The 23,493-nt window shown below is 38.7% G+C and overlaps 1 protein-coding gene and 1 pseudogene across 5 annotated transcripts in view; one reads left to right on the top strand and one right to left on the bottom strand.

Moving 5' to 3' along the window:
- MSH1 (MUTL protein homolog 1) overlaps positions 1-23,493 on the top strand; it is a 73,996-nt gene that overhangs the window by 17,126 nt on the left and 33,377 nt on the right. For all 5 annotated transcript variants that reach the window (XM_019198674.2, XM_010266552.3, XM_010266551.3 and 2 more), the window contains 3 exons: positions 11,433-11,497; positions 19,192-19,277; positions 21,787-21,951. In XM_019198674.2, coding sequence (XP_019054219.1) covers positions 11,433-11,497; positions 19,192-19,277; positions 21,787-21,951 — 316 coding nt within the window. The remainder of the gene's footprint in view (positions 1-11,432; positions 11,498-19,191; positions 19,278-21,786; positions 21,952-23,493) is intronic.
- Positions 14,821-17,232, bottom strand: LOC148804028 (uncharacterized; annotated as a pseudogene).

Below are 23,493 nucleotides of genomic sequence, written 5' to 3'. Positions count from 1 at the left end.
GTGTGTGTGTGTTGCAATTTGACTGATTTGACTTGGATGCAAAAACGGTTCAGCGTTTGGCTTGGTTTTTAAAACATTGGTTGTAGTATATGAAGGTCTGTAGTAAATTGTAGACCGACCTTATATAAAAGTAATAAGAAGTGAATAAATAAAATGAAAGTTAATATTTGAAAAAAATATAAATTTTTTTATAAAAAAGCACAAGTAAAAAACAATCGATTAAACTAAATACTTGTTAAAATAGAATAAAATAAAATGCATAAATAAAATATTTTATAATAATAAAATTATTAAATGGTTTATGTGATTTAATTAATGGTTTATATGGTAATATTGTAGACCGTCTTTATAAAAGCAATAAAAAATGAACAAATAGTAAGAAAGTTAATATATGAGATAAAATGTTCATGAAAAACAAAACTAAAGAGATACTTTTTATAATAATAAAAATACTACTCAAACTAATTCTTATCAGAAAAAAATAAAATGCATAAATAAATTATTTTCTATAAAAAATAAAAATATTAAATGTTTGTATGATGTATTATTGATGAAAGTTAGTAATAAATGGTTTATCAGAAAAAAATAAAATGCATAAATAAATTTTTTTCTATAAAAAATAAAAATATTAAATGTTTGTATGATGTATTATTGATGAAAGTTAGTAATAAATGGTTTATCAGAAAAAAATAAAATGCATAAATAAATTATTTTCTATAAAAAATAAAAATATTAAATGTTTGTATGATGTATTATTGATGAAAGTTAGTAATAAATGGTTTATATTGAAAGTTACTATTTCTCATCAAAAAACAAATAAAAATATTAAATGGTTTATATTTTGTGTATGATTTAATTCTAATTATTTATTAGAATAAAAAGAGATGCATCAAGGAAGATACTAGTCTAGAAAGGTGTATTAATGCTTCTTTTAGCATTTCATAGAATATCATTGCATATTTTGACATATTTCATAGTATTTCCATAGTGTTTGAGTTTGATCTGAAAAGAATAGTGAAGGAGAAGAGAAGAAGAGAGAAGAGAAGATTGGAGTCTGAAGAAAATTTGAGCTGGGGGTGCCAGCCCTTCTATTTATATGTTAGGGCGACCATACAATAATAAAGAAAGACGGAAAGACAAAAGTGTCCTTGCGGCACATAACCAAAATTACATCACTCCCCCTCAAGTTGGGGCGTTGATATCAATCATCCCCAACTAGTTACAGATTATAGTGCCACAAGGAGTTTAATCCTTTGGTAAGGATGTTTGCAAGTTGTTCCTTAGAGCTGATGTAGGGAATGCAAACTTCTCCTTTTTCCAATTTTTCCTTTATGAAGTGTTTGTCAACCTCTATGTGTTTAGTTCTATCATGGGGAACAGGATTGGCTGCAATGTTGATAGCAGCGATATTGTCACAATAGAGTGACATAGGATCACTGAGAGGAAAGCCCAATTCACCCAAGAGATTCTTTATCCATAGTAGTTCTGCCACACCATGAGACATGTCCCCATATTCAGCTTCTGCACTAGATCTGACCACCACACTTTGTTTCTTACTCCTCCAAGTAACAAGATTCCCCCAACAAAGGCACAATAGCCACTAGTGGATTTTCTGTCATCCATAAAACCAACCCAATCATTAGTGTAAACCTCAATTCTCATATGCCCATGCTTTTCAAATAGGAGCTCTGTCCCAAGGAATTTCTTCAGGTATCCAAGAACTCTGTTTGCTGCCTCTAAGTGTGTGGCCTTGGGGAGCATGCATAAACTGGCTAAGGACTTCCATTGCTTATGCAATGTCAGGTCTTGTCATAGATAGATAGAGAAGTCTGCCCACCAATCTTTGATACTGCTTTGTGTTTGCTATGGGCTCATCATTGTAGTCCCCAAGCCTATGGTTTACTTCTATAGGAGTGTTATTAGGTTTTGCTTAAAGCTTCCCCATATCTTTCAAGAGATCCAGGGTATATTTCCTCTAGGAGATGAAGATACCTTGATTAAAGCAGACAACTTCAATACCAAGGAAATAAACATAAAGGCCCTAGATCCTTCACTTCAAACTGAGTGGCTAAGAATCTCTTCAATCTTTGTATCTCTAAGTCCTAATCATCGGTGGTAATAATATCATTGACATAAACAATCAAGGCTGCCATTCTTTCTTGTTCTCTCTTCACAAAGAGTGTGTGATCAGACTGGCACTGCTTAAAGCCCATTTGTTGGACTGCCTTGTAGAACCTATTGAATCAGGCCCTTGGGGACTGTTTTAGGCCATATAGAGATTTCTTAAATTTGCAGACTCTTTGCTCATTTCCCTTAGTACAAAAACCTGGAGGTCGGGTCATGTACACTTCTTCTAAATCACCATTCAGGAAGGCATTTTTAATGTCCAGTTGATGAAGCTCCCAATCTAGATTTGCTGCTAAAGAGAGAAGTATTCGAATATAATTCATTTTTGCTACAGGGGCAAAGGTTTCTGCATAATCAACTCCATATACATGTGAAAAACCTTTTGCAACTAGCTGGGCCTTGTACCTTTCCACTGTGCCATATGCTTTATGTTTCACAGAGAATACCCATTTGCACCCTACAGGTTCCTTTCCCTCAAGAAGATCTTCCAACTCTCACATGCCATTTTTTTGAAGGGCATTGATCTCCTTCATTGCATCTGTCTACTCAGGAACAAGTAAAGCTTCTGTAACACTCTTAGGAAGGGGAACACTATCAATAATAGAGAGGAAAGCACGGAAAGAGGGTGAAACACTCTCAAAGGATAATGAATGAGCCATTGGGTGGTGTGTGGTGCATGATTTGACACTCTTCCTCTTAGCAATAGGAAGATCTAGATTACAATTGGAAGTGCCAATATCAATGGGTTTAGGAATATCAACTGGAATGATAGTACTTGGATGTGGTGATGGATTCAACCCTTGAGAGTCCGATGGCATGGGTTGCAGAACTTCAGGATGCTTTGTGTCTATTGAACTTTGTTGACCCTGGCCTTGGCTTTTGTACCACTGTCTACGAAAGACCCGAAATTGAGGAGGATCAAGAGGAGAAGGCAACAAAACCTATTTTTGTTTCTCCTCACTTGAACTCTCCCCTGAGGAGAAGCAAAAAAGAAAGGAACATCTTCAAAGGAGACATCCATGGATTCAAAGTACTTTTTGGAAATGGGGTCAAAGCAACAATAACCCTTTTGGGAGAGAGGGTGGCCAAGGAAAACATAAACAATGGCTTTGGGATCCAACTTACCACGAATAGGAGACAAATCATGGACAAAACACTTACACCCAAAGACATACATAGGGATAGGAAACAATGAAGCGGTAAGGAAGATGAGCTAATGAGGGGACACATACTCCAAGAGACGAGATGTCATCCGGTTGATAACATAAGCCGTAGTCATAATAGTATCCACCTAGAGCCTTTTGGAAACATTCATGTGTATCAGCAACCGCCGAGCAACCTTTAGAAGATGACGATTTTCTCTCTGCAACCCCATTCTATTAAGGGGTTTTGGCACAAGAGCTAAAATGAAGAGTGCCACAAGTTTCAAAAAATTCTGTGAGGTCACCATGAAAATACTCTTTGGCATTGTCTAATTGGAAAATGTGAATCTTTGTCTAAAATTGTGTGTATACTATATGTTGAAAAGCCTTCACAAGTTTAGGGACTTCTTTTCGAGAGCGCATATAGTAAACTCACATATATCGAGAGAAGTCATCAATGAAAGATATGAAGTACTTGTAGCCATTCTCCATTGGAATATTTACAGGTAGAATACACAATGGAAAAATGAACTTTTGATCTTTTATTTTGTAAAGGAAATGAAGTTCTACAGTGCTTGCTTAGTTGACACATTTGACATTGAAAATCATTTACTGACACTGACTTAAACAATTTTGGAAACAAGTACTTCAAAGACTCAAAGGACATATGACCCAAATGATTTTGCCATAAAGTAACCTGACTCTTATTTGACTGATTCAAAGACTCTGAGGCCGCAAAACCAACTTTATTCTCTAGCACATAGAGGCCATTCACCATGTTCCCTTTACCAATCGTCCTCCTGGAGGCTAAATCTTGAAAGACACAGGATTGAGAGGAAAAAAAAGGTTACTGAGCAGTTCAAAGAGTGTGTAATGTTGCTAATAGATAACAAATTAATAGGCAGCTTTGGAACATGTAAAACATTTGACAGAGGTAGGTCAAATGGTAAAGATATATATCCTCGGCCAGCAATGGAGGAGAAGGACCCATCAACTAACCTCACTTTATCTATGTTAGAAAGAAGGGTGTATGACTGACAAAAGGTTGATTTACCAGTCATGTGATTGGAAGCACCATAATGTATAATCCTTGGAGATTCAGAGGTTTCAATATACACATGGAATGTAGAAGCTAAGCTACCTGAGGAGGAAGCATAAGAGGTTGAAGGAGTGGGTCTAGAATAAGCTTGTGTTAGAGCCCTACCATATTGCTCCAAATGGTCACCGAAGGCATTGATAATATTTTCCTTGATGTCAGAATTAGGGGGGCAATCCTACGAGTTCACAATAGTACATCCACTTTGTGGCTCATGAGAGGCCAAGTTAGCCGAGGTGAACTTGTTCTGATTTGGTTTCTTGTTCTGTTCTTGTGCTGATTTCTTACTTAGGTCTTGTGCCCACTTTGGCTTTCCATGCAATTCCCAACATGTCTCCCGTGTGTGTCGGGATTTCTAACAATGAGTGCACTACAATTTACCATCTCCTATTCTTGCTGAATTGGTCTCCCCCTCAGGGGGATTCATGGCAGATTTTCTACTTTCCTTAGATTGAACCAGTGCATACACCTCTTGGATAGACAAAAGATCCTTGCTGCCCAAAATCTAAACTTGAATGGGTTCATAAATGGGATTAAGCCCTAGCAAAAAAGCAAACACCCGCTGCTGTGAAACTAATTGTTGTAAGCTTTGGCATCCTTCTCGTTCTCCCAATCAATGTTTTGATAGTAATCTAACTCTTTCTAGATGGGTGTGAGGTCAGAATAGAAGGTGGATAAGCTTCTTTCCCCTTGTTTACATGTTGCAGACTCGTCTTGCAATTGATAGATTCTAGCATAGTGCCTTTGCTTGTCCCCATATTTCCTTGGCTGTCTCAGTCCACATAAAATTCTGCTTAACCAATGGTAGCATAGTAGTCAACATAATGATGCAGTTCTCCTGGTCCCACTTATCATATTCAGCAGTACCTGTCTAGGCTCCTTCACTTTTCCATTTATATACCCTGCCTTACCTCGGGCTGTGATGTACAGCCGCATCTCCTTAGACCATGTCAAATAATTTCTACCATCTAAGGGAGTAATATTTGTTGGAAAACTCATAGATTCATGACTACTATTCATTCCTCCTTGATTGAAGGTTCCAGAAGTTGCAGAGTCCTCAGAGGCCATAACAGATGCTACTATCAGAAGTTTGAGACCTACAACTCTTCTTCCGCAGTCCACACACTCAAAAAACACACAGCCCTCACTGTAAGGTTTAAAAAAAACTGTAAACACAGTAACACAGTGCCTGTTGTCACAGGTTACAGGTCTAATCGACCTCACAAGGGCTAGGCTAAGCCACATATAACATCTACAGCACCTGCTGTCACAGATTCACAGGTCTAACCAACCTCACAAAGGCTAGTTTGAGCCACACATAACATCTACAGCTCTTCTGTTGTACCTTTCCATCTAAACCAGGTCATACATGACCTAAACAGGTTCTTCATCCACACAGATTTGGATCACCGACCCACAAGAAGCAACTCAACATGCCTACACCATTTGACTACGGCAGATTTTAGTATGTTCTTGGTAACAGTACCAAGAACCAATAATAAGAATACTTCAGTCTATGTTTCTGATCAGTTCGACTGACTTCTGGAAGTTACAGTCCAGAGAAGAATGGAAGAGAAGAAGAAAAACAACCACCAACCTCTAAGAAGACCTCAATCAATCATCTGCTTCTCTCTGAAAGTGTTTTTTCCAAGTTTCTGTTTAAAGGCAATGGAACAGGGTCAACTGAACAGTTCTCAAGGCAAGGTCGGACTCGTCTTCCTCATTCACAGTCCAGATATGTGATTGGAATAGCTTCAATCAGACATGAATACTTTTACAGAGCACTGTCCTGCTCTGATACCATGATTTTGATCAGAAAAGAACAGTGAAGGAAGGAGAAGATGGAGGGAGAAGAGAAGAAGAGAAAAGAGAAGATTGGAGTCCGAAGAAAATCTGGGCTGGTGGTGCCAGTCCTTCTATTTATATGCTAGGGCGACCATACAATAATAAAGAAAGATGAAAAGACAAAAGTGCCCTTGCGGCACATAACCGAGATTACATCAATGTCTATAATTTTAACAATATTTCCATTCAACATTTCTAACATATGTTCTATATTTAAGTAAGCAACAATAATCAATGTTTTAAAATGCGGAGGTGTGATGCGAAGTTCAGAACTAAGCCTCTTGAACACAAGGAGGCATAAGCCTCCTTAAGAGGAGGGGGATGAGGAAGAAGGAGGAGGAGGAAGTGGAGGAAGAAGAGGAAGGAGGATCTCATTTTTTGTTTATTTTTAGGAATAATCTTTTATATTAAACATTGTCATTGACATTTTAGAGGAAATGATTAAAAAATTCTGTTTATTCTAGAGGAAACATAGAAGATGAACAAAGGTGAAGGAGATATGTAGGGCGCTTTTGAAGTTGAGAGACTGAAAATATGTTTAAGCCCAAGTAAGGAGAACAGAAAATAAAGGGAGCATTTGATGATGGCCAGTTACATTAGGAATGTCTAAGATGTTAATTATTCAAAAAGTGGGTGAATGGGGCTATGGGAGCAATGACTGGTGATTTTGGTTAAGTAGAAAGTTAGAGGTTAGAAGAAAGCATGTGAGGCCACAAGAAAAAGATTAAAGGTGAAAGGAACCTTCATCTTCACCCCATGTGAGAAAGAAAAATCCTTGCTGGATTTGTTAGAGAATGCAGTGTAGATCGTTGTTGAAGTTATAGAGACTGAAGAAGGACAAACACTTGCTTCGAAATGGTGTCTTTTGTCAAACGCCAAATCTGTCTCACATGGTGAAGGCTTGGTGATAAGGATACTTGGATTACCCTTCCACCTCTAGATGGAGAGCACCATGAAGCTGATTGCATCCTTGTGTGGAGTCCGTCTTGGAGGGTGTGTTCTTGAGAGGCTTGTATTTAGTCATTATAAGGGTTGTGGGAGCAAAGTATGAAGGTCTTCCAAGAAATGTTAAAACTGATTCAGGTGGTTAAACCTTAATTTTTGGATGATCACCTCCATTGGTGCTGCACTTTGGAGATGGGGGCAGGAAGATGCTAACATGGAAAATTGAGTACTATGTGGTAGTGTTGGGTTGGGGAGTTAAAATTTTCTAAGTGTTTTCATTAGTAGAGAAGAGAGAGAACATGAAGATCAAAAGCTTTTGGGTCTCATTCCTTCAATGGGGAGACCTTATGCTCTAAGAATAGTGGCCTAGCTTGGGGTCGGGAATTGGAGCGTGGTAGAGTTCTCTTACATGTTCTTACAAATGGTAGTAATGGTTAGTCAAATGGGGGAAGGGGAAACCCTGTGAAGAAGTTAAGGCTTTTTGAGAAGGGTCCTAGGCAAAATCAAATGAAACTATGAAAGCCTGTGATCAATGTGGTTGGACCAAGTCATGTGCTAACCTAGTTGAGCACATGGGTGGATCTTTGTTGGGCCTTGAGATAAAATGACATGGAACCTTCGTGGGCCATCTCAAGTGGGGAGGTCTAGGGCGGAGGGGCCCGTGTGCTTTTAAATTTGCATGTGATGTCAAGTAAAGGTGGGTCTTTGATAGAATTGAGCTTAGGTCTATGTTCGTCTTCAGTGCGTTGTTCTGAGAAGATATAAAGAGGTTGAAATGTTTGTTGAAGACAAGCAAACTAAGGCTAGAGAGTGAAGTTCAAAAAGGTGACATTGGGGCTTTGAGAGGCGAAAAAGAGGGTGGTTTTGGTGGATCTGTAGAAATTAAGTTTGGAGCCAAATCTTGGCTCAAGGAGGAACTTATAGGGAGGAATGAGAAAGGAGTTAAGAGGGGAGAGAAGGAGATTGAGGACGTTGGAGGTGAGGGTGTTGAAAAAGGGAAGTTGGTTGAATATAAGTTAACGAAACAACAATTGGGTCAGAGACTAGAGGGGATGGGGGAAATTTGGAGAACTAGTCAGAGGATTATGATCTAGTGGAAGAAATTAATCAAGATGGGGAAGGAAAAGGTGAACAGGACAGGTGTGGGGTGCATGGTCTGATGATCCAAGGTTCTACATTAAGGAAAGGAAATGTAAGACCAAGCCACTTCATAATTTTTGAAGTTCATGAATTGGGAAGATCACTCAACTTGGAGATAGTGGTGAATGTGGAGTTGGAGGTGAGTAAAATGATGGGTTTGTATTTTATGGGGGGGGGATTTGCAAGAAGAATCTTTTGGGAGTTAGAAGAGAAGTTATGTTTTCCGTCAAAGGTGGGGGAATTGTTTCGGGTCTAGACAAAACTAGGGGGTATTCCAGAAATTTGGAAGATAGAGGAGTTGGTGCTTGTTGGAAAAGATGTGGAGGAATGAAAAGAGAGTGGTGAAGTAGTGACAGATCAGAATTTTGATAAAACGTGGCGTTAAAGTTAGAAAGAATTAATGCTAATATAAAGGATCTGAAATCCTCCGAGAATTTTCCAAATGCATTTAGAAGAATTAGAAGTTAGAAAGCTACCTGGACTGTTCATGTATAAAATATTTTTGCCAGATTGGAGGGGGAGGGGGTTACCCAGTAGTGGGGGTCAAAAAGACAAAGGGTGGTTAGAAGCAGAGGTTGTTGTTGCAGTCATTAAAGCTGGTGAGTAATAGGGCAACCAGTTGGGGTTTTATTTGAAGAGTCTTGTTTTAGTTGGGTAAGGGTGGTAGGTTTTGGGTAGAGGATTGTTTGTGGAGGTTCAGTCGGTTAAATCTTCTTTGGTTTCTCAAGGGTTGAAGTTCCCATTGTTGTATTTTTACACTATTCCTTTGGGGTTTTGGCAATTGTGATTTTACTTAGGGGTCTAATATTGGGAGGCTAAAGGGGAAGGTTGTCTTTGGTGCTGGCGCTACTTTCTGTATTGTATGTGGGGTGACTTCTTTTCACCCATTTGTAATATTTTCTCTTCTTTCTCTTAATATATATATATATATTCATTTATTTAGTTTAAAAAAAGTTGTTTTTGAAGGCGGAGAAGGTTTGTGTTGCTTGTAATAATGAATCATGTGTTTTATCGACCGATGGTTGGATGGGCATGATATGGTTAGAAAAGATAAAGTTGAAATGGTCATTCTAGAGCATAAGAACAATATAGAGCCTAGAAATGATTCACTCATATTGGATAAGAATTTCAAGATAGATAAGAAAATGGATCTGAGTAGATTGTGAGAAAAAGATGTCGAGCTGAGGAGGTTGGGAATTCCTTTTCTAGGAGGAGAAGAGTTTTCTAGTAAAGCTTCTTTTTGGAGCAGAAGAAAAAGAAAGGAAAAGTATAGAATAGCAATTCAAATCCGGAATTAGACGAGGTAATTCTGGAGGGTGAAGAAGGGCCATAGGAAGTTCTTTTTTATTGGGATAAATTTTGTGAGAGCTTGTTGGTGTGATATTTGTGGTTTTGAGGTTTGTTTGTTAGTTGTGTTCAAATCAGGATGTAGCGAACCTGATATGTGAGAGGTGAGTTAGGTAGGGAATTTGGTTTATGTGATGTTTGGGGGGGCTTTTGACTTTATTTTTTTTTCTGATCAATAACTCAACCTTTTATTAATTAATATAAGTGCATTACATTAAATACAGTTGGACTGTGAGACATAAAACTTCTTATCTCTCCCCCTACAATCAAATCCCTTACAGTTGTGCCCAGAAAAGTGAATCTCTCTCCACCCCTTGTTTAGCTAAGGCATCTGCTACAGAATTAGCAGATCTTTTAACCCACCCAACCACTGTTTCCATTATCTCTGGTTAGCCACCTGATCTTCTTCCTTTCATTGTTGGAAAGCCACAGTTCTGATCCCCCATTTTGTAACCAGCTACTGTTTTAGCAGGTTTTTGTTGTCAGTATTGGGGTGATGTTAGTAAGTGGAATGGATTTGGTTTGTCTCAGTTATGCCTTGTCAACTCAGTTTGTATCCACCTAAATTTGTTTTTTCTTTTAATAGATTTCTTTTATATTTACTAGCATAAAAAATGGGCATAAAGGACTTGTATCTAAGTGTTGAGCAGGGAGCAATTAGGTGGCCCCTTTGAAGGTAAAGGACTTTTTTGCCACAAGTATAAACTATAATGTTATGTAATACTCCAAGACAAAAAGACAAAAAGACATTATGGAAGTGTATGTGTGCAGTGATGCCATGGGGATTGCCGAATAAAAGGAATGGAAACATATTCGAAGAGAAGGCTATGAGGGTGGAGTTGATTGATCTCATCATAATAAGGGTGTCTTATTGGGCTATGGTGAGTGAGGATTGTAAAAGAGTCACTCTAAATGACCTTTTAAGAGGATACCAAATTGTTATCGGATACCAAGCTATAAGACACAAAATGGAAGAATGGACAGCCCCAACCATGGGGAGACAAGCTAAATTTTGATGGGTGTGGTCTTGGAAATCCAGGTTGGGGGTGTGGTAGGGGATCATAATGGCAATGTTCTACTCAGTTCTTTGGGCCCAATTGAAGATGGCAATTGCTGCAATTCTTTGAGGGATGAACTGCTCGACTCAATTCAAGGCTTGAAGTGATGAGTAAAGAAAATATAAGGATGTGGAGGTAGAGGAGGAATGCCAAGCTAACGTCCGTGGGATGAGAATGCTAGAGGAGATTCCATTAAAATTCAAACCATTGGTTCGACAGGCACAGATACTAGGCAGCAACTTGAATAGCTCATTGAAAAGGGTGCCTAGAAGTGCAAATGCTTTAGCTGATTCTTTGACAAGGGCAGTGGCTGTTAAAGGAACAGCTGGAGTAGTGGTGTTAGGGATGGGCAACAAGTTGTAATATCTTAATAGTTGGTTTTGCTGAGCTCCATATTTATTGGAGTAGGTGTTCTATACTCATTTGGCGTGATGCACACTTTGATGGGCATGTTGAGGTTTCATTTTAATAAAATATTTGTCACTTATAAAAAATAATTGAAAAACAACTAAAAAAAGACCCAAATAACATAACTCCTAGATAAGACCTCATTGACATTAGGTAAAATTACCAAAATACCCCACTTCCCTTGAGCCATCAATTGTGATATTTCTTTATGTTGGCACGTGGATTGCTGGTGCACTTTCATGATTAGTGATTTTTTCTCCTTTTGATTTGATTAGTTTGTTGATGTGGTTTTGTTTTCTATTTGATGCTGTCTACTCCTTGCAGTGCATAGTTGAGGAAGTTCAAGGTCCAACTCAAGCTCGTTGTCGCAAAGGTCGTTTTATTTCCGGGTAATTAAATGATAATGTAATCTAGAATTATAAGCTTCTTGGATGCTGTTTTTTTTGGAATTCTATGTTAATCCTAAGTTCTGCATGTTCCATCAATAATTTCTGCTGCAGTTTGGATTTGGTAACACCTTTAAGAAGTAATACTTGTATCATCATTTGAAGCATTTTATTGTAGTCACTTGCCATTTGCCTTGCATAATTCACTGACAACTTGTTTATGCATTGAAATTGGCCAATTGTTTAGTTCTACTCTTTTCTTTTGGTTAATTATTATTTTTGGATAATAAATACTTTTTTTGATGAATTGGGTAATAAATAAAATTTATTAAAAGGAAAAAAGAAGATACAATAAAGGTGATCAGAAGTCACCCGAAAGAAGAAAATGAAAACAACCCAACAACAAATTCACAACAATCAACAATAAAAACCAAAGGCAACAAACATCCAAACCCACTAATTGGACTGCAAAAGAGCGTCAGAACCCAACAACACTCCCAATAAAACACCACATGAGACGATCCTTGATTATTTCACGCTGCCAGCAATATGCATCTAAACTCCTTTGCTTCTCATGCCAACTTTCTTAACTTTCTTCACCTTCTTGATAGGTCCAATCCCACGAAGACCCCCTTTCAATCTAGCAAGCAGTTTCAAGACCTGAACAGTCTGGTGATATTTTTGATTTCTGAATCGTTTAACTGCGTTGGAAAATCTCTTGAGGTCTTTCTGATGTTTATCTCTAGCAATGATTCTTCCCAATTTCATAACCACATTTTTCTTGTAGGTCTGATCTGCAACTTCCACTCCACCATCTAATCCGACATCCCCTGAATTAAAAGGGTTCGGTCTAATTTGATCATCATCATATCTTAAATTGGAATTAGGCAAGTCCTTGCACAAAATTGTTTCTTCACTTGAGCAAATTTTCCAGATCACCCAATAAGCATCATAGGAACCACTAGATGTTCCTTGTCAAGAACCATTAATAGTTGCATTTTTTATAATTGATCATTTTTGCAATGAAAAGAGAAATTAGAGAAAAATGTGAAGAGAAGAACTGGAGGAAGAAGTATGATTTGGAAGTAAAATGTTAAGCATGCACATAACATTTATACTACTGAATAGAATTGAAATAGCTGATAAAAAAATAGAATTAAAATATACCCTTGATAGTAAGAAAATAGATTTTCTTAACATGCTCTCCTTCAAGCTGAGCATATATGTTGTACATGTTAACTTGCTCAAAATTTTTTCCAATTGGGATTTAACCACTTTCTTGGTTAGAATATCAGCATTGTGAAACTCAGACTTGATGATTGTAAACAAGCTTCTCCACTTGTTATTGATAAAATGTTTGCCTACCTCAATGTGTTTGATTTGTGCTGAGAGGTTGAACTTTTGATGGTCTTGTTATACATTGAGAGGTTGAACTTTTGATGATCTTGGTGTTATCTTCCATTCTCTCTCTCTCTCTCTCGTTTTTTTTTTTTTGTTTTGTTTTGTATTTCATTGCTGCAACCTGTCTCTTTCAACTGCACATATTAGACTAAGTTAGCTGGATTTATTGTTTGTTGAATCACAAGTTGGTATCAGAGCCAGGATCACTCTTCTTTTTCTTGCTTGGTGGACCCATGCAACCCTAGGATCAATATGTACATCGGTGATTGAGTTGAGGTGCTGATCAGTTCTCCTATCTCACTGGATGCATTTAAGAGATTTTTGGAGAATATCAAAGTCTGTTTTTGCTACCTAGAAGTCTGTCCTAGTACAGCTGCCCAAAAATCAAACAAAGGCTGAAGTTTTTCTATTCAGAGTTGGGATGGACATGCTGGAGATTTATTAGGGTTGGCGGTTGCTGTTTTTTGGATTTTGTTTAATCCCTAGAAGAGATTAATTGCTGTTCTTGGTGGTTCTGGACTGCCTGGTGAGATCGGTCCCCCTGTTCTTCTTTGTCTTAGTGGTGCTAGGGTTAGGTAACCCTAAGAAACATATTGTGTTTTCAATTTTTTATTGAAGAATAATCTTTATATTGTTATTCTTAATCATTTGAAGTGTTCTTTGTTTATCTAGAGTGATGAGATTCATTGGTAGTGGCCAGAAGGATGGATTGGAACTGAAAGTGTTGGGGAGACCCAAATCAGATGGAAAACCAAGTATCTATCTTTGGGTGGGAGAACCACACCCATAAAGAGTGTTCTGTCTAGCTTACCAACATATTATCTTTCCTTTTTAAGAGTTCCCAATGAATTGGTGATGAAAATAAAGAAAATTCAGAGGGACTTTCTATGGGAGGGGGTGGGGGGACTAAAAAGTTTCATCTGGTCAAGTGGGAGAAGGTCTGTAGATCAAAGGAGGGGGGAGGTTTAGGGATGGGAAGGGTGAAATTAATTAACAAAGCACTCTTATGGAAATGGCCATGGAAATTTGGGTATGGAGAGGAGGCATTATGGAGGAGGGTGGTGGTTCGAAAATATGGAGTGGTGAGGCTAGGAATGGCAACGGGGTGGGGCGGGGATGGGGAGCCACTCCTCATCCCCATCCCCATCCCCATCCCCGCTAGCGGGGGCAAGGTTATCCCCATCCCCATGGGGATCCCCACTCCCCGTGATTTTTTATTATGTCAACCATTTTGTTTTTGTTTTTGTTTTTTATTTTATTTAAAACATTAAAATAAAATAGTTAAAATTTACAATCCCATTAAAAAAGATTAAAATATATTCATACGTACATGTATAGACGTACGCATCCATATATACATATATATTAGCGGGGATCCCCACGGGGTGGGGAGTGCTCTCCCTGTCCCCACCAATGGGGATGAAAATTTCCCCATCCCTGTCCCCGTGGAGGGAAAATCAGCCCCATCCTTGCCCCATTTGAGGCGGGTCCCCGTAGGGATTGGGGAAATGGGGAAAATTGTCATCCCTAGTGAGGTTCGGGTGGGAATCAAGGGGGTAAGATGTTCCTATGAGGTATGTGTGTGGAAAGGAATCATGAGTTTTAATCAAGAGTTCAGAAGTTTATGTTATGGGCCCGAGAATAGGATCTTGTCACGGATCGGTCCACGGGGAAAACTTCCTGTTTTCCCTTGTTCCTCCCTTCTCTTGAGGAACCTATCTTGGCGCCTTAATGGTGATTTGTTCAAGAGATCACCGACTCTCCTCTACTCTGTCTTGATTGAGAATTTCGATGCCTTTATTGAATATTATCAGCTTCTTAAATAGGAGATTACAAGAGATAAGAGTCCTGCTTTTAGGAAGACTCCCTACTAATCTATACTACTGAACAGATAAGATAAGAACACTGAATAGATAAGACTCCACTAATCCTACTACTGACAACAAATAAGATAAGATAAGAACATTGAATAGATAAGACTCCCTACTAATCCAACTACTGAAAACAGATAAGATAAGAATGCTGAATAGATAAGATAGAACTGTATCTAGCTGGAATTAGATAAGATGAGAACTGAGAACACCCAATTACTACTGCTATCGGCGGCTATACTTCTTCCCAATAAACGCGTCCACATCATTACTCCCCTCCTGGACTAAGAGCTTGTCCTCAATCTCGAAATCAGGATATGTGTCTTGAAACTCAGTCAAAGGAATCCAGGATAGGTGGAATGATTTTGCCCCCCTGGATCGGGTTCCAATGAAGAGGTTCATCCTCAGACAGCTGCAGTGAGATACCAAAATTTGACCATGCGTAGCTGCATTCTTTGCCACGGGCAACTGCAGCCTTAAGGTACTTCTGAGATGTCTTGAATCGTAGAGTACAAAGATTGTGAAGGCCAAGCTGGTGCCACTGAACTGCATCATCTGGATCCTCTTCTATTGCCTGCTTTAGTGTGTACAGAGCTCGCTCTTCCACTTCCGTCAAATCATTATGTCCAGTTTCAAACGTTGCTGCAATTTCATGCTGAGCCTTGTGAACCATGGCAAGTCCTGCCCATGCTATTCGAAGCTCAATTGTTGCAGAGTCCCCTTCTCTGAGTATTGAAGCCATTTCATTCGCAGTCCATGAAAGTTGTTCAGTGGGATCTTGAGACCTTTCTGCATCCTTGATACGATGAAGCGCAATAACATATCGAGTTGACATGCAATTAGGCTCCAGTTTTGCTGCCTTCTCTAGTCACTTTCCAACACTTCTATGATCACCAGCCAAATAGTATGCATTAGCAAGATTCACCCAGATATGTGCAGCCCTAGGATCTGATCTGACTGCAGCTAACAAACACTCTTTTGCAACATTTGCAGCCGCAACATGAGGCATACAAGCTCCTTCACCAACACTTGCCCCCGCACCTGCAACAACTGAACCATATTTACACAAAAGAAGAGATGCGTAATTGATTAGGGCCGCAGGATGGTTTTGACCTTTTAGAATCAAATCTTGAAAACATTTCATTGACAGCTCCAAGCTACCACTTTGAAGATATGCAATCCCAAGATTTGCAAGGGAGTCCAAGTGGTCAGGAGCAATAGACAACAAAGAGGATAAAACCAATATAGCACTCTGTAGACGGCCGATTCTAATAAGTAATAAACCAAGTGTATTCTAGACAGATGCTTGTCTAATATCTTACTGCACTGATTCCTTCAACTTAGAAATAATTTCTCCAAGTTCTTTATGCGTGAGTTCTTTATCGGCACAATGATCAATTGTACTTCCTAGCAGGAGGCACTGTGCATGATGAATTTGAACCAAAGAAAGTAACTCAGGCCTGTCAATCTCTTCCTCACTCCGAAGTAATATTTCTGCTGCCTTTTCATATGCTGGCACTGCCTTCTGTGGCTGACCCAACCTCTAATACATTAGGCCAAGTATAAAATGTGCATGGGTAATTTTGGGCATCTTCCTTGCAACATGAACCAAACCAGTTTTAAGGTTGCTGACTTTTTCCTCACGGGATGCTGGAGCCCCTTGACAGTGTTGATTGGCATCCGTATCAGGCCCACATTCAAGAGAACATTTGCCCTTGTTAATTCTTGAGCGACACTTCCCCAGTTTATTTAACCGTTTAGCTTCTCCTTCTGTGGCATCAACCACAACGTCTTTACATACTGAGGTACTTTTCTCCCCACAATTTTCTTCCTTAATGCTCCTGGTGGAATCAGGAGGAGCGATGGAGGCACAGTCATCGCCGTCGCTTTTGGGAGGGTCGACGTTGAGGTCAGCGATGATGACCTTGGAGTAGTTGCTCTTATTCTTCTTTGAACTCTCGTCGATGGAATCCTCGATGACACCGGATTCCTGCTTAATTGGGACATTCTGGGTGTTGCTAACCTGCGCTAGGGCAACGACCTGCTGCTCGCCGGACGATTCTGCCATGTCTGGTCGGCGGCCGGTTGTGGTTGCAGCCCCTTCCGGGTTCCTTTCCTTGTTGGAAAAGTACAACTCCATCAAGCGCCTTAATTCTCGGACGTCGTCCTTGATCTCGCGCACCTCCGTGCTGTTTTCCACGATCTTGAGCTCCAGTTCATGAACCCTAGTCGTCAACTGCTCAAGGTCACCCATGATGCCTTGCTTTGATACCAAATTGTTATGGGCCCGAGAATAGGATCTCGTCACGGGTCGGTCCACGGGGAAAACCTCCTGTTTTCCCTTGTTCCTCCCTTTTCTTGAGGAACCTATCTTGGCGCCTTAATGGTGATTTGTTCAAGAGATCACCAACTCTCCTCTCCTCTGTCTTGACTGAGAATTTCGATGCCTTTATTGAATATTATCAGCTCATTAAATAGGAGATTACAAGAGATAAGAGTCCTGCTTTTAGGAAGACTCCCTACTAATCTATACTACTGAACAGATAAGATAAGAACACTGAATAGATATGACTCCCTACTAATCCTACTACTGGAAACAGATAAGATAAGATAAGAACATTGAATAGATAAAGACTCCCTACTAATCCTACTACTGAAAATAGATAAGATAAGAATGCTGAATAGATAAGATAGAACTGTATCTAGCTGGAATTAGATAAGATGAGAACTGAGAACACCCAATTACTGCTGCTGCCGGCGGCTATACTTCTTCCCAATAAACGCGTCCACATCAGTTTAGTTAAGTTTAAATTGGGGGAAGGTCTTAGGGTAAGGTTTTGGGTAGATGAGTGGCTTGGGGTGGGAAAATTGTGTGAGGTGTGTCCTAGACTATACAAGCTGATTGATCAACAAGTGTCTATTGAGCAGTGCTATGAGTGGAGAGGGGAGCAAGTGATTTGGAACCCGATGTTCAGAAGACCTTTATTTGACCGAGAGGTGGAAGAGTGTATTCTGTTATTGGAAAAGTTAGAAGAGAAACACTTCCAGAACTACAGAAGATGGATTATGGTGGAAAGAGTGCAGAGAAGGAAGACTCTCAGTTAAATCCTTTACAAGGCTTTACTGAGAGATGGTAGGGATTAGATCAGATAAAAGGAGTGTTGGGTAACCCAGTACCCCCAAGGGTAGAAGCTTTTGCTTGGCTGGTGGCTTATGACAGTATTTTAACCTATGATCACCTGAAATCCAGAGGCTTGCAGCTAGCAAACTGCTTCTTGTGTAACCAGGAGGAAGAAACATTCATCCATTTATTCTTCTCTTTAGTGTGGCAAATCCTTCATGTTTGGAGAGAATGTCTTTCTTCCTTTGGTTCCAGCAGAGTTATTCTCCAAGTGGCCGAAAATCAGAGGAAGCAAGAAAGCCAAAATCCTGGGGAGCTGTATTCCATTTGAAGTATGCTGGTCCATCTGGAAAGAGAGAAATAGAAGGGTCTTTGAGGACAAAAGGAAAAGAATGTTGAATATTTGTTAGCAGGAGTGAGCAACTCGATTGCAGATTGGGCTCTCAGTCTTCCAGAGTTTGACCAAGTGAATAGATGGTGAAAATGCCCCTAAAACTGGCTGGCCTCTGCATTATTTGTTTTTGACTTGAAGAAAGAATATTCTAATTAAAGAGATTGGATAAGTATACTGAAGATACTAATCCCTACTAATAAATGAATTTGGATTAGCTGAACACTTTAGCTGTGTAGCAGGCTGTGGAACCAATGATAGCGCTCCACACCAGGGATAAAATACATGGGGCCCACACTGGGAGGTTGATTGATTGTGAACCCCATGTGTTTTATGACTGGTGTGGAGTGTCATTACTGGTTCCACAGCCTGCTGAACAGCTAAAGTGGTCAGCTAATCCTATTTCCTAATAAATAAGGGAAATTTGGCAAGTGCAACACAATGAAGGGCCTAAAGAGAACTGCATGCATATATAGACATAAACAAGATGCATAATATTGTCCTTTTACAGGGATCCTCAATAGAAATGACCCTCAAGATTCCTCTCCTAGCAATGATGGAGTACAAAGAAAGTCTACTGATAATTTCTTATACTGCCTATTGTGTTCTCTCATGCTTTTCATATTTTTGCTAGATAATGGTTACATTGCACTATTGATATGTGTATATATTAGATGATGCTGTTTGAAGATTTGCTCTTTGGTTTTTATTTTATGATTTATGATTTAGTTAACATTTATGAGTGATTCCTTGTTTGTCAGAATTGAAGATATCTTGTGATATTTTCCATGTTATGCTTTATATGAAGCTAATTTCATGGGAAAAGATAGAATATAAATTACTATTTTTATAATTGCTGCTTCTTAGTGTTCATGACATAAATGTTTCTTTCTGATTTGTTTAAAATGCTCAGGCATGCACATCCTGGTAGTCCTTATGTTTTTGGACTTGCTGGGGCTGATCATGATGTTGATTTCCCTGAACCAATCCCTGTAGTTGGTATGCACACTTTACTTTGTCTTTTGCTCAAACAAATTTAGTTTTGATTTTCTTTCAGTTAGAATTTTTTTTTAATATGTTTGGATTTGTTGGCATTTTGATATTTGCCACTTGGTTGCTACTACTGTTTTTTTGGTCGGTGGGTGCCTGGGTGGGTATGACTTAATTCTTGAGGCAAACTGATGTTTTAATCTATGGTACCAAGTTGATAGTAATCTACGGATGTTAAATCTATCTGTTTTGATCAGTAACTGAAATTTTCCCTGTTAGTTTATGTGAAAAAGATGTGTATTATGTAAAAGGAATATGCCAAGAATTCCAAAGTTATACCACCCATAGTTTTGGAGGTGCCAAGGCAGTTAGGTGACGGGGCGCCTTGTCGACTAGTTGCCTAGGTGATGGATTTTTTTGAAGTAAAAAAATATATCCTAGGGTAGTTCCCTAGGTTTCATAACCATATTTCCTTAATAGTTATCTATAATTTTCATAAGAAAAGTATAAACTTATGTTAAAGTATAGAAAATCAACATATTCATGAGGAGAAAAGGAAGAAAGAAAGAAAATTCAAAAAAATATAAGGGCTGAACTCCTATTTTTGTTATAGGAAAAGAAGAAAAGAAAAGAAAAGAAAAGAAAAAGAAAAGAAGAAATAAGATGTGTGCATTAGAAGGCATGGGAGGCGCTCCCAAAACACCCTGAGGCGTACACCTTAGGTGCAAGAGGCGTATGCCTCATGCGTTTTTTTCATGAGGCGTGCTAGAGGCATATGCCTCACGCACCTCATGCACATCTTATATAAAAAGACAAAAAAAAAGAAAAAAGAAAAAAAAAGGAAAGGAAAAGAAAAGAAAGGGAAGGGAAAGAAAAAGAAAGAGAAGAAAAAAAAGAGAAAAGGAAAGGGAAGAGAAGAAAAGATAAGGGGAAAGCAAGTGGTTTGCCCCCTGCCCCTTCTGCTCCGGCGAGTTCGCTTCTCTCGCTTGCCTCCGCTTTGACAAGGCCCCCCTTCCAACTAATGTTATGCATCTTTATTCTTCTTAATATAAAAGATTTTTATTAAAAATAAAGAAAGAATGAGATCCCTCCTTCCTCTTCATCCTCCTCCTAACCCCCTTCCCCTTAAGGAGGTTTACGCCTCCTTGTGTTTGGGAGGCTTACGCCTCTTGCGCTCTGAACTACGCCCCACGCCTCTAGGTAATGGAACGCCTCGCGCCATGCCTCTGCGTTTTAAAACATTGCTTATTGGTTCAGGTTTTTAAGTCTTAGGGTTCAACACAGCATTTAGCAATGTCTATGTTGATTAAACTTTCACAATTAAGAAAATAATAAAAAGAAATAGTAAATAAACACACAAAATGAACATTTTAGTTTAATAATGTCTATTTTATAATTATAATCTCAAAAACTCAAGAATACAAAAGTATTTTATAACACAATGTACAAAATTGCTTGGCGATTAGGTGAGGGAAGCCTCCAAGGGTGCCATGTCACCTGGGCGTCGCCTTGAAAACTATAGTACAACCTATTTTCTCCTTTGTTTTTTTTTTCTAATTTGTTTTTATAGGTAGTTTCAGCCTTATTTTGGGCTTAGTTTACATGTCTGAGGCTTCTGGGCCTTGTTCAGAGGAAGGTTCTATTGCACCTTTTGATGTGTCTTCCTCACAGTTTTATTTATTTTTTAAAATACATAAATTGTTATTGATAAAAAGTAGTTTGTTTTTGTAAGTGAACGTTGAAGTTTTTGGACAGTTTTTTTGATCAATAACAGGAAATTTTATTAAATAGTAAGAGGAAAAATACAGATTATGAGTAGCCTCAGCTACCCCACTAGGACTTAAAACCTTGCCACACTAGCATCTTTTTAACTTTTCAACCTTACAACTGAGCTCAAAAACAAAGTTCCCTGTTAAAACCCCATGTTTTGCCAACTGATATGATAAACTGTTTGCTGCTCTTGGAGTGCTCTGAATTTGCAGCTGCATGTCATTGCAGAGTCTTTTAAAATCCTTGATTTCATTTCTGAAGAGCCAAGGAGTCTTTTCATTCTGTTTCAGCCAGCTTATAACTACTTTGGAGTCGCCTTCCACTATGGACTTTCTCACTACCAATTCCATAGCTTTTTGCATCCCAGAAATCACTGCCTTTAGTTCAGCTGTAGTGGAATCTCCCATTCCAATAGGACCTGAATACTACCCCACAATAAACCCCTTGTCATTTCTTATCACCCCTCCAATTCCAGACATTCCTGGATTACCAAAGTTGCTTCCATTGACATTTAATTTGAGAAAACCCCTTGTCATTTCTTACAACCTTTTTCTTTACTGATGAAGAGGATGCTACTATTCTCCAATTTCTGATTATATCATCAATAATAAAGTTCTTGGACAACTATGCAGTTATACTTAATGATCAATTAAATTCAATCACTAGGATTCTCTTGAAATCTAACAAAATATAGTTCTCTTTTACATGTTCTTTTGTTTCACATTCAATATTTATATTATACATTTAGGAGTATCTCGTTCTGCAAAAGGGTATTGCATAACTTCAGTGCTGGAGACTATGAAGACATTTTCAGTGGATGATGGTCTTACTGAGGAGGCTATAGTAACCAAGCTACGCACTTCTCGATACCAACATTTATTTCTGCACACATCTCTGAAACACAACTCAGCGGGTTTGTTTTCTCTGAAACACAATTTTTCTTGTTTTTATATTTAATCCTCTTGGATTATTCATTGATAATTTTAAAGTTTATCCTGTTCTCCTTAGTGAAGATGACATTCAGTCTGTTGGCATAATGGCATGGAACTATAATCTTTTTTTTATGTGCAGCATCGCATGGGTGGGCGGTTTTACTTTTACTGAATCATGCTTAGTGCTTGATATATCATTTTAGCTTTTTTAAAAAAATGAATATAATGCTTGTTATACACACACATTTGTTTGAAAATGACATTCAACTTCTAGAGGGGAGATATGGAGTTGTCATTCATCCAGCATGTGTTTGAAGCTGAGAAACTTGACATTTGCCCAAAGTTGATGAATATAACTTGACATCAGAAATTGATAAAAAAATGACATTAGAATCTCTCCATAGCAAGCCTATTTCTATGAAATGGTCTTTGATGTATTGGTGCCTTGCAGTAGGTTATTTGGTGTTTGTTCATTCAATTGCTAAGACTAAACATTCTTGCTTATACTAGAGGAAGGAGGGTTAAACAAAAAATATACACCTTAGAGGTACAAGTTGTATAAAAAGCAAAATCTAAAGCGAATGCACCTTAATCGATTGGTCACTCAACCTTGAGGATTAATAATGAAATAAGAGTAGTAAAACTAAAGGCAAAAATAGAAATGGAAATTTGACGAGCAAAAATAAAATGGAAACTAAGAGTAGTAAAAATCCTACTTTTGTAAGCTGGCCAAAGAAGAAGAGTGGAAGAATATTGTGGAGGTGTACAAGAGCTGCAGTCTGTTGGACAATTTGGGAGGAGAGGAACCAGAGAATCTTTCTGGATAAAGAAAGGATGGATTGGAGCTCTATAGTAAGAGCGTGGAATGAAGTGGCACACTCTTCTGAGAAGAAAGAAAGGTGATGGAGTGGAAGCCCCCAGGTCTGAACAAAGTCAAGCTGAATTTTGATGGGAGCTCTATAGGAAACCCGGGACTGGCAGGAATTGGTGTTGTGATCAGAGACTCCTCAAGCAAAGTATTGGCTGTGTATTCAGGACCTCTAGGGGAAGGTGATTCCTTAAAGGCTGAAGTTTTAGCTTTGCTATAAGTGTTAAAACTTGCCAAGCAAGCAGGCCTTAAGAACTTGGAGGTAGATGGGGACTCAAAAAACAGTGATATCATGGACCAATTCAAGGGGTAATGCTCCTTGGATTTATAGACATCCCCTAAGGGAGATTGAAAGCCTAGCAAGAGAACTCAATGCCTCATTCACATGGATCAGGAGAACTGCAAATGGGATGGCTGATTCATTAGCCAAACAGGAAGTTTACAGGCAACAGCTGTTCTGGTCTCTATTGTAACACTCTGTGGTGCATTGTCTGTGTATATTTGCTATAATTGTGTAACTGATTTTCTTAATTGGATGATATTCTCCTTTTGCTGATAAAAAAAAATAAAAAAAAAGAGAAGCAGGGATGCAATTATTGAAGTGATTATCATTAGAGTGATCCATTGGGTGAAGGCACTGGATCCTTTTAAAGAC

The sequence above is a fragment of the Nelumbo nucifera genome, chromosome 1 (genome assembly GCF_055504915.1).
Source record: "Nelumbo nucifera cultivar China Antique chromosome 1, China Antique-T2T, whole genome shotgun sequence".
In the NCBI taxonomy this organism is placed as follows: domain Eukaryota; kingdom Viridiplantae; phylum Streptophyta; class Magnoliopsida; order Proteales; family Nelumbonaceae; genus Nelumbo; species Nelumbo nucifera.
This window is presented reverse-complemented; position numbering and strand designations above follow the sequence as displayed.